Source organism: Oncorhynchus kisutch, linkage group LG14 (assembly GCF_002021735.2).
Source record: "Oncorhynchus kisutch isolate 150728-3 linkage group LG14, Okis_V2, whole genome shotgun sequence".
Taxonomy (NCBI): Eukaryota; Metazoa; Chordata; class Actinopteri; order Salmoniformes; family Salmonidae; genus Oncorhynchus; species Oncorhynchus kisutch.
The window spans coordinates 20,850-35,113 of NC_034187.2; the positions used below are offsets into that span (position 1 = coordinate 20,850).

The window sequence follows — 14,264 nt, forward strand, 5'->3', positions numbered from 1 at the left end:
GGGGCCGATATGAGTCTTATGGACTGATCAAGTCTATGCGAAGGAGGTGTCATGCTGCATGAGGTAAATGGTCACACCAGATACTGACTGGTTTTCTGATCCAAGCCCTTTTTTCTTGAAAAAAAAAATGTATCTGTATTCCCAGTTATGCGAAATACAAAGATTAGGGCCTAATGAACTTATTTCAATTGACAGATTTCCTTAAACTCGTTGATATTTTTGTTCACTGTAGTATCAGTGGCCTTTTGAATTTCACCTATAGTTTTCCTTCTGTAAAGTAGAGATGGGTATTTGACTAGGTATGGTAACATTCTACATTTCTGTCTTACACAAACAATGATTTAACATAAATCAGACATGAATTATTAACCAAATCAGTTTATTATGCATGAAGGAATCCCTTGCCTCGGTCTCTCTCTGCAGACACATACCCAACATTAAATACATGACTTGGCAGGAATTCAGCATAGTTCATCATTGTTGCACATGCTTTAATAAAATGATAGATATATTTACAAGCGACTTCTTTCCCAAATTTGAACATACCCCGATCCCACCCCACAGCACTTTCAATGTTCCTTTTGAAATTCACCCACATTTAAAAAAAAACAAAAAAAACATGGGGCTTTTGGCCAATACAACACAGAAATAAATGGAATTCATCATTAACTACATAAATATGGCAGTAACACGGAGGTCTATATATATATATATATACACATACATACAAGGTTGTGACGTGGGGAGACTCTCTCAGACCAGAGCATGCCTTCATCTGATACCGCTAAAGCAGACTGCTCTTCAGAACACCTCAAAGATAAAGATCTAATAAACAGGAAGGGTACAATAGTTTTACAAATCTCCCACTTATTTTTTTTTAGACTGGTCAGGATTTTAGTAGTATAAAACAAAATAAGGCACAATTAATACTTTGACCATTTCATGTCCTGGGGATTGTACAGACATCTAGTAGTGTGGCTTGGAAATGGTTGATTGATTAGAACTGTCTGTCAGCTTACCTTCCCTTTGTATTACCCAATCAATCAATCTGAGTGATTCTAAATATGTTACTACCCCCCCCCCCCCCCCCATCACAAATAGAATCACACACAAATAGAATCACATGGAACCCCACAAACAGAACGACATGTTGACAGAGAGAACCTACTGGTGTACACACTACCAACACAGGAACATAACTCCCCTCCCATTGCCTTTGGTTAGGCCACAGCACTGCCTTTTCAATTGGGGAAAGTTAAACAAATGTTTTTTTTCTTCAACAAAAGTCCCACAGGCAATCGATTAATTGATTGATAAGGTTCTAATCGAATGCTAAAGCAGTTGAGAGGAGGGAGAAGAACAAAACTAAAAGCTCTCCCTTTCCACCCAGTCTTCTCTGACCATCACAACCACTCTGCTTCTGTTTACATGAAGAGAACCGTGACATCACAAGGAAAATTCTAGCATTCTAGCAATGTTTTGTTTCTTTTCCTTTTTCAGATATTCTAACAGCACAAAACCCAGTTAATGTCCTTCAAATCCCCCTGAAACAGTTTGTCAACATTGGTTTCTGTTGGTGGTGATCTGTATGATGGAGGAGTCAGTTCAGAGCCCGCCCACTGGACCATCCAATCAGAGGAGGACGAATGGCTAGGGAGGGAAGGCGGGGGAGAGAGGGGGCGGGGGGAGAGAGGGGGGCAGGGGAGGGGCAGGCGGGCGCTGGCAGGTGTTTGGGTCCTGGCTTTGGTTGGTGGTGTGAACAGAACAGAGCAGGGCAACAGTTCAGTCATGTTTCAGGTGGTCCTTGATGTCCTCTTCATCCGTGTATTCTGAAGGCTCATCCCCGGGCTTTAATAGCCGACCAACATAATCATATTTTTCTGTAATGCGAGATCACAGGGGTCAAATCAAACTGCACTCTGAATTCTCATCTTCAATGGGCTTCAATATAGCCATAGATATACATCTTTATAGCCTACATATCTAAATATCCAAACATACAGTACCAGTCAAAGGTTTGGATGCACCTACTCATTCAAGGGTTTTGCTTTATTTTTTCTATTTCCAACATTGTAGAATAATAGTGAAGACATCAAACTATGAAATAACACATGGAATCTTGTAGTAACCACAAACATGGCATTCTTGGCATTCTCTCAACCAGCTTTACCTGGATTGCTTTTCAAACAGTCTTGAAGGAGTTCCCATATATGCTGAGCACTTGTTGGCTGATTTTCCTTCACTCTGCGGTCCAACTCATCCCAAACCATTTCAATTGGGTTGAGGTTGGCCGATTGTGGAGGCCGGGTCATCTGATGCAGCACTCCATCACTTTCCTTCTTGGTCAATTAGCCCTTACACAGCCTGGAGTAGTGGTGTTTTTTTTCCATGCTGAAAAAACAATGATAGTCCCACTAAGCACAAACCAGATGGGATGGCGTATCGCTGCAGAATGTTGTGGTAGCCATACTGATTAAGTGTGCCTTGAATTCACAGTGTCACCAGCAAAGCACCCTCATACCACCTCCTCCGTGCTTCACGGTGGAATTCACACATGCGGAGATCATCTGTTCACCTACTATGCGTCTCACAAAGACACGGCGGTTGGAACCAAACATCTCAAATTTGGACCATAGGACATTTCCACCGGTCTAATGTCCATTGCTTGTGTTTCTTGGTCCAAGCATGTCTCTTCTTCTTATTGGTGTTCTTTAGTAGGGGTTTCTTTGCAGCAATTCGACCATGAAGGCCTGATGTGTCTGTTACTTGAACTCTAATGAATGTATCCTCTGCATCAGAGGTAACTCTGGGTCTTCCTTTCCTGTGGCGGTCCTTACTAGAGCCAGTTTCATCATAGAGCTTCATGGTTTTTGCAACCGGACTTGAAGAAACTGTCAAAGTTCTTGACATTTTCTGGATTGACTGACCTTCATGTCTTAAAGTAATGGACTGTTGTTTCTCTTTGCTTATTTGAGCTGTTCTTGCCATAATATGGACTTGGTATTTTACCCAATAGGGCTATCTTATATATACCACCCCTACCTTGTCACTACACAACTGATTGGCTCAAACCCATTAAGGAAAGAAATTCCACAAATTAACAAGGCACACCTGTTAATTGAAATACATTCAGGTGACTACCTCATGAAGCTGGTTGAGAGAATGCCAAGAGTGTGCAAAACTGTCATCAAGGCAAAGGGTGGCTACTTTGAAGAATCTCAAATATAAAATATATTTTGAATTGTATAACACTTTTCTGGTTACTACATGATTCCATGTGTTATTTAATAGTTTTGTCTTCACTATTATTCTACAATGTAAAAAATAAAGACAAACCCTCAAATGAGTAGGTGTCCAAACTTTTGACTGGTACTGTATGTTTCATATCTTTTATAACATACCCATGAACTGCATCTCCCACTCTCTGACTGACTCCATCTGAACAGCGTTGAGGTCTGACAGGTCATCATAGTCCTCCCTCAAGGCATCTTTCTCCAAACAGAACGTGGCCAGACCCCTCGATGCATCCCGGCCCGCAAAGATACCATAAGGACCGTCTGTAGGGAGAGACAGTATATTAAACAGAATATATACCTACTGAATTTAACTACGGATCAGTTCTATAAGGACCGTCTGTAGGGAGAAGCAGTGCAGTAAACAGAATATGGTTCTATTAAACAAATGACACGAGGCGACCCACGTGACTCCACGGAGGCGGTGGCGACCCACGTGACTCCACGGGGGAGGCGGCGACCCACGTGACTCCACGGGGGAGGCGGCGACCCACGTGACTCCACCGAGGCGGCGGAGACCCACGTGACTCCACCGAGGCGGCGGCGACCCACGTGACTCCACCGAGGCGGCGGCGACCCACGTGACTCCACCGAGGCGGCGGCGACCCACGTGACTCCACCGAGGCGGCGGCGACCCACGTGACTCCACCGAGGCGGCGGCGACCCACGTGACTCCACCGAGGCGGCGGCGACCCACGTGACTCCACCGAGGCGGCGGCGACCCACGTGACTCCACCGAGGCGGCGGCGACCCACGTGACTCCACCGAGGCGGCGGCGACCCACGTGACTCCACCGAGGCGCCGGCGACCCACGTGACTCCACCGAGGCGCCGGCGACCCACGTGACTCCACCGAGGCGCCGGCGACCCACGTGACTCCACCGAGGCGCCGGCGACCCACGTGACTCCACCGAGGCGGCGGCGACCCACGTGACTCCACCGAGGCGGCGGCGACCCACGTGACTCCACCGAGGCGCCGGCGACCCACGTGACTCCACCGAGGCGCCGGCGACCCACGTGACTCCACCCACGTTTATTAGTTTTCAAAAACACGCTATTTGCATGCGCAACGTCCCACATGCTTCCTCGTCAACTTGCTACGCCCCCACTGGAGAGCTAAAGTTAGCTAGTCTAACTAAAACTGCTGGGGGAAAACTCAGTGATGGAGCCTTCTGGAAAGGGGATCGAGACCACTGCCACATAGTAACAACCAATTTAGGGATTGAATTCAAATAGTAGCATTTCAAGCCTTGTGCGAGGGGAGGATGTATTGGCGGACTTGCCAAAAGCCTCCTTCACCAGTTAGCTAGCTAGTTTTAATCTTCAAGAGGCTAGGTAAAAAGCCTCAAATTCTGGCCTTCGCATCGCTGTTAAAGTCTATGGTCGACCAAATCCGCGATGCAACAGCCCTGGGTCTCAGATCGGTGGTTGTGGAGAAAGACAAGAACACTATATGGGAGGGTGCATGAGACCTTGTCTTCGGAAGTCCGGAGAGCTGGTTGGGGAAGACAGGGAGAGATATGTTGACCTCAGTCCTATACAGCTCCAAAATCATCTGAATCGTTGTGGATGAAGTTCATATGACCTACATATGGTATGAACAATGACCTAGAACTGTACCTCAACAATATAGAATGGCACAGTGATGGATACATGTACACATTAACATAATACACATAAGACATTAAGTAGACTAAATACAGCGATGGACCATTAAAGTAGACTAAATACAGCAATGGACCATTAAAGTAGACTAAATACAGCAATAGACCATTAAAGTAGACTAAATACAGCGATGGACCATTAAAGTAGACTAAATACAGCGATGGACCATTAAAGTAGACTAAATACAGCGATGGACCATTAAAGTAGACTAAATACAGCGATGGACCATTAAAGTAGACTAAATACAGCGATGGACCATTAAAGTAGACTAAATACAGCGATGGACCATTAAGTAGACTAAATACAGCGATGGACCATTAAGTAGACTAAATACAGCGATGGACCATTAAGTAGACTAAATACAGCGATGGACCATTAAGTAGACTAAATACAGTGATAGAAGGGTGCAACATAAAACCATTGAATGAGTAGGTGTCCAAACTTTTGACTGGTACTGTATATAAATCAAATAGCCTAGTACACAAACCCTAACATTTCCAATGTTCAAATCAAAAGGCTATTGCACAGAAAACGTGGACCCTAACCTAACTTCAGAACCACTGGACAGCAACATAATAAACTAAAGCATTGATCATTGGGAACGAGATCAGAATAACTGCTTGATCCATAACTGTAATAATTCAAGAAGGTAGCATAGCCTATGAAACTAACTCTGTTCAAATCAAAAGTCCTGATTAATATGACATTAGTAACGCAGCCATATCCCCGTTCCCCGGTGCCGACACATTCAGAAATCAAAATATAATTTTCAAAGATGCAATATTCATGAACATTTTAAGGAGAACAAAAACTACTTAGCCTACATTTGAACACCACCACAGTAGCTTTGGGTATCTTCCCAGTTAAGTAGCCTAGTTTTGTTGTTGGCTACTTGAAGAGAGCTAGAGCCCATCACTCGCAGCCCACCTCTTCCAATATATTGTGGGAAAGTGCACATCTAATCCTACTAGATGAAGAGCGGAGATAAGTACAACATCCTGGCATTTAAACCATACTAGATGAAATGTTGCATACTATAAAACATTTATTTTGGCATACTGAGAATGTGTCATGCGCAATTGCGTTGTTTCCCGCTATTGGTTGATCCTCCCCATATCTGATCCATCAGCTGTTGTCATACACATTTAGGCTTTGGCATCAGGCATTTAAAGTATACTTGATGTTTAAAATGTCACATTTAAACAAAATTATTTTGCATACTCTAACAACCTACTATTTAGAACGCAAGAATGGGTATTCGGACACAGCCAGAGAGAGTGATAAGAATATATAGTCTGGTTCAGGGAGGGAATGTCTATAGAAGGTTTTCTTCAAGTACTGCAAGAAGTAGTGCCAGAGGTGGTTTGACTTAACATCAGAAGCTCCTGTAGGTGTCTGTGCCGATGTCTGCTCACTTGCCCTTCAGCACAGGCATCATGACCCCCAGCACGGCCTGTACATTGAAACACCCCTCTCTCGCTCTTCTCTCCACTTGTCCTGCTGTAGGACACAGAGAATATGAAGGTAGTATCTGCAAGAGGATGTTGTGGGACCCAAGCCAGCCGCCACTGACATAACAGGTGTGCCACAAATGGCTTGGCTGGCTAGGCTACCTAGACCTTTTCATTCCATTATTGACTGAAATTAACCTAACAGTGACGACATATAACATATTGAATTTGGCCTTTACTACAATAGCCCATAGAAACGAATTGAACAACACATTCAGAAATGGCAAAAAAAGAGTCAAAAAATAAGGTTAAGTGTCTGTCCTATATATAGGAGATAGGAAAGCTCAGGAAATATGTGTTTTCTGGACACAATTAACCCCTTATTTTTGCTGGCACAAAACTACTTCCATTAGTTTGTGTGGGTTACCCTCATACAGGTCCCGTGACACTTGTAAAGCTAAACAGAGAACATCATGTTCGTCAGAGTCTCCCCTTTCCATAGAGTGGTCACAATAGTTTGTCGGTCAAACCACTCATATGCAACAGACATTTTTGTGAGAAGAACGATTTCCGGGATGTCTCTTGGTCTGACAAACACCGCTTTAGCTCTGCTACCTTTCACCACAGATGTGGAAGGCCGACGTTAGCGGATGGGGTGGATTGACACGCAGCCCATGAAGATCTCTAGTTTAAACTGATGGATTTTTTTTAAAAATGTTACTTAGATTGACGCATGGGTGCGTCAATAGACTCAAGGATTAATTGATGGAAATACTAGTCCATGACATGTGACCGTCACGCTTATCTGTCTATAGGTTAATTTGCATAATATAGTGGAATTAACTTGGCGTGTGTGTATTTTGATTAGTCTACATAATGACTAACACATCACACAGCCTATTTTGAGCGGGATTTCTCCTGCAGCTCCTCAGCTGGTTGCTGCTGGAGCCAATTTCCTTGTTTCAGCCCATTCATTGCACAACAATGCTAAACGTAATCGTGTGTTAAAAACAGTTTTGGTGCACAATTAAAGGAGCTACTCCTGCTATTTCTATTTGTCAACTGGTAGCCTAATTGAAGTGTGCCTCACATTCACGTGAATGCAATAGGCTATCAGCGCGTCCCCACCACTTTACAATGTGAGCTGGAGGCAGTATGCATTTCAAAAACATAGGCCTACTTAATTGTTTGAAACGTGAATGTTTTACTTCATATTACGAGGCATGTCTTGCCTTGCTTCAAAGTAGCCTATAGGCAAATCCCACCATGGAAACGTGGAGGTAATTCTATTATAAACACTTAAAGTTTGGGGAAGCTTACAATTTATCCTACCATTTCTATCGATCTGTAGTTACGATTTTCAAATTAGCATTTTCGTGGAAGTTTCATTTCAATGATAACGTTATCATTTCTCAAAATCAATGTCACGTGGTTAATCATAAAAATCAGAAGTAAAATAAAATCCAAAAATCAACTAATGTGAGATCAGCCTCTGCCATATAGACATATTGATACACTGTAATTCACTGGAGGCTAAAGAAATGAGCGCATAAATACTGCTGAGCCATCATCACTGATGGCTCAGTGATCATCACTGATCATCACTGATCATCATCACTGCTGAGCCATCATTAAATACTGCTGAGCCATCACACCATATCTTCACCACACCCCCATCCCCATTCTGGAGAGACACACCATATCTTCACCACACCCCCATCCCCATTCTGGAGAGACACACCATATCTTCACCACACCCCCATCCCCATTCTGGAGAGACACACCATATCTTCACCACACCCCTATCCCCATTCTGGAGAGACACACCACACCCCCATCCCCATTCTGGAGAGACACACCATATCTTCACCACACCCCCATCCCCATTCTGGAGAGACACACCATATCTTCACCACACCCCCATCCCCATTCTGGAGAGACACACCATACCTTCACCACAACCCCATCCCCATTCTGGAGAGACACACCATATCTTCACCACACCCCCATCCCCATTCTGGAGAGACACACCATATCTTCACCACACCCCCATCCCCATTCTGGAGAGACACACCATATCTTCACCACACCCCCATCCCCATTCTGGAGAGACACACCACACCCCCATCCCCATTCTGGAGAGACACACCATATCTTCACCACACCCCCATCCCCATTCTGGAGAGACACACCATATCTTCACCACACCCCCATCCCCATTCTGGAGAGACACACCATACCTTCACCACAACCCCATCCCCATTCTGGAGAGACACACCATATCTTCACCACACCCCCATCCCCATTCTGGAGAGACACACCACACCCCCATCCCCATTCTGGAGAGACACACCATATCTTCACCACACCCCCATCCCCATTCTGGAGAGACACACCACACCCCCATCCCCATTCTGGAGAGACACACCATATCTTCACCACACCCCCATCCCCATTCTGGAGAGACACACCATATCTTCACCACACCCCCATCCCCATTCTGGAGAGACACACCATACCTTCACCACACCCCCATCCCCATTCTGGAGAGACACACCATATCTTTACCACACCCCTCCCCATTCTGGAGAGACACACCATATCTTTACCACACCCCTCCCCATTCTGGAGAGACACACCATATCTTCACCACACCCCTCCCCATTCTGGAGACACACACCATATCTTTACCACACCCCTCCCCATTCTGGAGAGACACACCATATCTTCACCACACCCCTCCCCATTCTGGAGACACACCATATGCGCTGTTTAGAATGGAGCTTTGCCTCAAATCGCATTCATTACGAATCGCTTCATTACAGGAGTTGCATGTTCTGTTAAGAGAAATTACTATACTCTGATTTCTGATTTCACACTCTGATGTGATTTCTGTCATTCTGAGCACCATGGGTGGACACCCTAATGGGTTACTCTGAGCACCATGGGTGGACACCCTAATGGTTTACTCTGAGCACCATGGGTGGACACCCTAATGGGTTACTCTGAGCACCATGGGTGGACACCCTAATGGGTTACTCTGAGCACCATGGTTGGACGCCCAAATGGGTTACTCTGAGCACCATGGGTGGACACCCTAATGGGTTACTCTGAGCACCATGGGTGGACACCCTAATGGGTTACACAACCAATGCATAGGGGTCCGGTAAATTTCTGAAATGACTGGTAAATTAACATCTTCCCGGTCACATTGTCCGGCACCACATTTTCCTAAAGGAAACCCTGCTAGGGTCTCAAGTTGGAAAAACTCATAGCCCACTGTGAGTGTTTTACAATGTTATGGTTGGAAAACTGTCCCATGGACATCAAAAAAAATATGTTCACTATTTACAGGAGTTGAACTATCCATAATCATGCTACTATGAGGCTGAACAAGAATTGTCCCACTGCACCAGGCTAGAGGGATGAAAGACAGCACACTCTACAGCACATCATGGAGGGCCGGTCTGCGTAACCACATCCATAAACCCCCCACTGCGAGTAAAACATTTTAGTGGCCCCACTCTTGATACCGGAGCTAAATTTTTGATTTGTGCAATTCTAAGATGTTTGCAGTTTTCAATATGATATGAGTGAGGCTAACTAACAAAATCAATAGATATTTTTGGGTCAGACAGATCTATTCAGGTTTAGGGTACTTCACGTTCATGCATTGCAAAATTAGGGGGCAGGGAGGAAACATGCCATAAGTGAACATGGGTAGTACAGTAGTAGCTAGCTAGAATGCATGGGTGATTCACATCATTGACTTAATATATAGAGGACATTCAAGAAGAAACAAGAATAACTTCAGTGGAGTAAGGAAATGTTCAGCCTATAATTAGCTAACTAGTTCATTTATAACTAAAACATACATAAGGCTAGCTAGCCGATTTCAAGTTGATAGCAAACAAGCTAAAGTTTATTAGCTGGCTGGCTTTCTATAGGCTGATCAATGCAAGCTAAAGTTAGTTGCTACTTGCTAGCCACACGATCGTAATGTATAACAGGTTGCAGTTGTCTAATATGTCCCCCATTTTAGTGTATAAAATGTGAGTGATGATTTATGCACCCTATTCATGATGTTAGCTGCAAATAATAGAACATGATTCATTCAATTCAGAACGGGGATATCCAACCACCATATGGTCTTGAAGTCTGAGGGCACATTATCGTTGCTGCATGCCGACATGGACGTAGAGAAGCTGGTGTTAGCAAGACTAGCACAGGACAGATAGAGCACCAAACACTTGTCATATCCTGAGAAAGAATCATAACTACTCGGCCTCTGACCACCAGGCACTAGAGGGTAGTGCGAGCAGCCCAGTACATCACTGGGGCCAAGCTTCTTGCCATCTAGGACCTCTATACCAGACAGTGTCAGAGGAAGGCTCTAAAAATTGTCAAAGACTCCAGCCACCCAAGTCATAGACTGTTCTCTCTGCTACCGCACGGCAAGCGGTACCAGAGCGTCAAGTCTAGGTCCAAAAGGCTTCTTAACAGCTTCTAACCCCAAGCAATAAGACTCCTGAACAGCTAATCAGACGGCTACCCAGACTATTTGCACTGTACACCCCACTCCCTATTTTACTCTGATGCTACTCTGTTTATTATCTATGCATATGTACCCGATGTGAAATGGCTAGGTAGCTAGCTGGGGTGCGCGCTAATAGCGTTTAAAATCGGTGACGTCACTCGCTCTGAGACCTTGAAGTAGTTGTTCCCCTTGCTCTGCAGGTTTTGTGGAGCGATAGGTAACGATGCTTCGAGGGTGACTTGTCAATGTGTGCAGAGGGTCCCTGGTTCGGGGCGAGGAGAGGGACAGAAGCTATACTGTTAAATTGATGCTGTTGACCCAGATCACTGGCTGCTGCGGGAAAAGGAGGAGGGCAAAAGGGGGGTGAGTGCAAACGATGTGAAATGGCTAGCTAGTTCGCGGTGGTGCTCGCTAATAGCGTTTCAATCGGTGACATCACTCACTGAGACCTTGAAGTAGTTGTTCCCCTTGCTCTGCAAGTTTTGTGGAGCGATGGGTAACGATGCTTCGTGGGTGTCAGTTGTTGATGTGTGCAGAGGGTCCCTGGTTCAAGCCCAGGTAGGGGTGAGGAGAGGGACGGAATCTATAGTTACACAGTCACTTTAACTCTACCTTCATGTACATATAACCTCAATGACCTCGACTAACCAGTGCCCCCACTCATTGACTCTACCATTACCCCCTGTATAAAGCCTCACTTTTGTTATTTTTCTGCTGCTCTTTAATTATTTGTTATTTTTTACTTAACACTTATTTTTCCTAAAACTGCATTGTTGGTTAAAGGCTTGTTAGATACCTTTTTGGTTAACTTTCCACTTCTACGAGACTAGCTAGCTAGATGGATGATGTAAATGGATTTATGATCATGATTACATAAGTGAGGTTGATGGGTGGGTCCGCCAGCCAAGTTAAAGGGTCCTTCAGTGGCCAACAGCATACCTACCTAGCTACGAGCCTAGCAATCTTCTACAGCTGATCAGCTAGGCCTAGCCCACAGCATTAATCCTCAGAATATGGCTCGTATAGGACAACCTACAACGTTAGTTGTTAGTTAACTAGCTATGTAACTTGATATGATCTCAAAACAGTTCTGATATTTAGCAGTAAGATAATTTAGCTAACTGGCAAAGTTGTTTGCTACCTAGCAACTATGCCTGGCTTTAAAAACGGACGTGGTTTAGCGCTAGCTAGCACAGGGGCTTGGTTTTTCCGCACGCCTTTGGGGATAACTAGTTAACTAGCTAACGTTTGTTTTCGTGATCCCCACTTCAGCTAACGCTGATCAGTCTGTCTAGCTAACAACCTAGATTAGATGTAGCTACGTAACAGGTAGCGTAGATAGCTAGTTAGCTAACCACCTTGTAAACACGCGTGTCTAACGTTAACATACTGCTACAAACTAGAAGACACTGCTTGCACAGACAAACTAGCTATCTGGCTATCAAGCCATGTAAATGCAAAGTGCCAGATTAACTAACGTGCAAAATTAAATCACTAAAATAACTTGCTGTAACGGAGTTAGTTTGCTAGCCGAAGCTAGCTATTGCGCCCAAATAACCGATGCCATCATCATTTGTGTTGGTCTAGACTGGTGCCAGACACAGTAGCTAAGCTACAATGCCTAGCTAACTAGTGTGCTCTTTTCCATTCACGGATTCCTACCTCGACCATAAAACTTTTTGCCGGTGGTAACATCGAATACTTTCATATTGACTGCCATCATGATCCGGGGGTTTTGCAGTCCATCGTATTCCCCAAGTTGCTCCAAAGTGAAATCACGTCTTCTCATCTTCGGCAGAGACGAGGCCTCGCTTCGCTGGGCCGCGTCAGCACCAATCCGTTTACCCCATCGCCGATAAATAACATAGCAGATCGTAACCACTAAAACTAAAATACTTAAATTTAACAACATCCCGCCAAGACTGAACCCCTCTGACTCATCTGAAGTTCTCTGCCCGCCACTAGTATCAACAGCTCCAGTCGACCTGTCGCCATCGTCCGCCATACTGTCGATAGAGCCGAACACAAAGACCCGCCCACCTGGGGCTCCTCATCAGATATGATTGGCCTGCGTCAATCATTCAAGGAGCAGCACAATAACACCAGCAAGACAACAATGGGCTTTTTGTTGAAATGATAGCGAAAAGTTGTGTGTTTCTAGGCCAGAGATTAGTTGCACGGAGAAAGCAATGCGCAGTTTCTTAACGGCATAGCCATTTAGAGTAAGGATTAAGTTATTGTGAAATAATATAACTACAATCGCCCAGTTTGTGCCCATGGCCTTTAATAATGTGCATATGCTGAGAATCTTTCTCACGAACAATAATTCCTGGTCAATTAGCCTAATAATATGGGTCAATCGTAGCACAAACTCATTACTTTACTTTACACATGGGATCGTTTCAAATCTGGTACTATTGGATACATGGTCTCTCCTATCATTGTTATGCGGATGACAACCATTTTTCTCCTTTCCCCGTCTGACACCCAGGTGGCCACACGCATCTCTGGGTGCCTGGCAAATATCTCAGCTTGGATGTTAGCCCACCACCTCAAGCCCTTGACAAGATGCTCTTCCTCACAGGTAAGGCCTGCCACTCAAAGACCTCTCCATCATGGTTGACAACTGCATGTTGTCCCCCTCCCAGAGTGCAAAGAACCTTGGCTGACCCTGGACAACAACATGACGTTTTCTGCAAACTTCAAAGCAGTGACTTGCTCCTGCAGGTTCATGCTCTACAGTCTACAACATACGTAGAGTACAACCAAAGATTATGGACATACTGATAAGATACACGTCTCCGCCCTAACAATGGGAGTAATTGTCCGCAAAGCGGCACGGCGGGCTTTCTGGCTCCCACCTATCCTTTCTTTGGATTGGTGGATACATCTCATTATTGTAATCTATTTTTGAATTTTCGATGAGGGTTGTTGACATCAACTTCTGGTATTCAATGGAGAGAAATGCTATGCTACTGTAACAGTATAGCTTCTGTCCCTCTCCTCGCCCCTACCTGGGCTCGAACCAGGGACTCTCTGCACACATCGACAACAGCCACTCTCAAAGCATTGTTACCCATTGCTCTACAAAAGCCACAGCCCTTGTAGAGCAAGGGGATCAACTACTTCAAGGTCTCAGAGCGAGTGATGTCACCGATTGAAACACTATTACCGTGCACCCCGCTAACTAGCTAGCCAATTCACATCGGTTCCACTACTAGCCTCATGACATGAATATTTTATTTATTTATTTATTTTATTTTACCTTTATTTAACCAGGTAGGCAAGTTGAGAACAAGTTCTCATTTACAATTGCGAC

The 14,264-nt window shown here is 44.7% G+C and overlaps 1 protein-coding gene across 1 annotated transcript; it reads right to left on the minus strand.

Moving 5' to 3' along the window:
- Window positions 1–358: 358 nt before the first annotated feature.
- Window positions 359–13,024, minus strand: LOC109885776 (membrane-associated progesterone receptor component 2-like). The gene is made up of 3 exons (XM_020477585.2): window positions 12,608–13,024; window positions 3,402–3,557; window positions 359–1,880 (listed from the first exon to the last, which is right to left on the minus strand). Exons 1-3 carry the CDS (start codon window positions 12,948–12,950, stop codon window positions 1,783–1,785), a joined length of 597 nt encoding a protein of 198 aa, XP_020333174.1. The 5' UTR covers window positions 12,951–13,024; the 3' UTR covers window positions 359–1,782.
- Window positions 13,025–14,264: the final 1,240 nt, after the last annotated feature.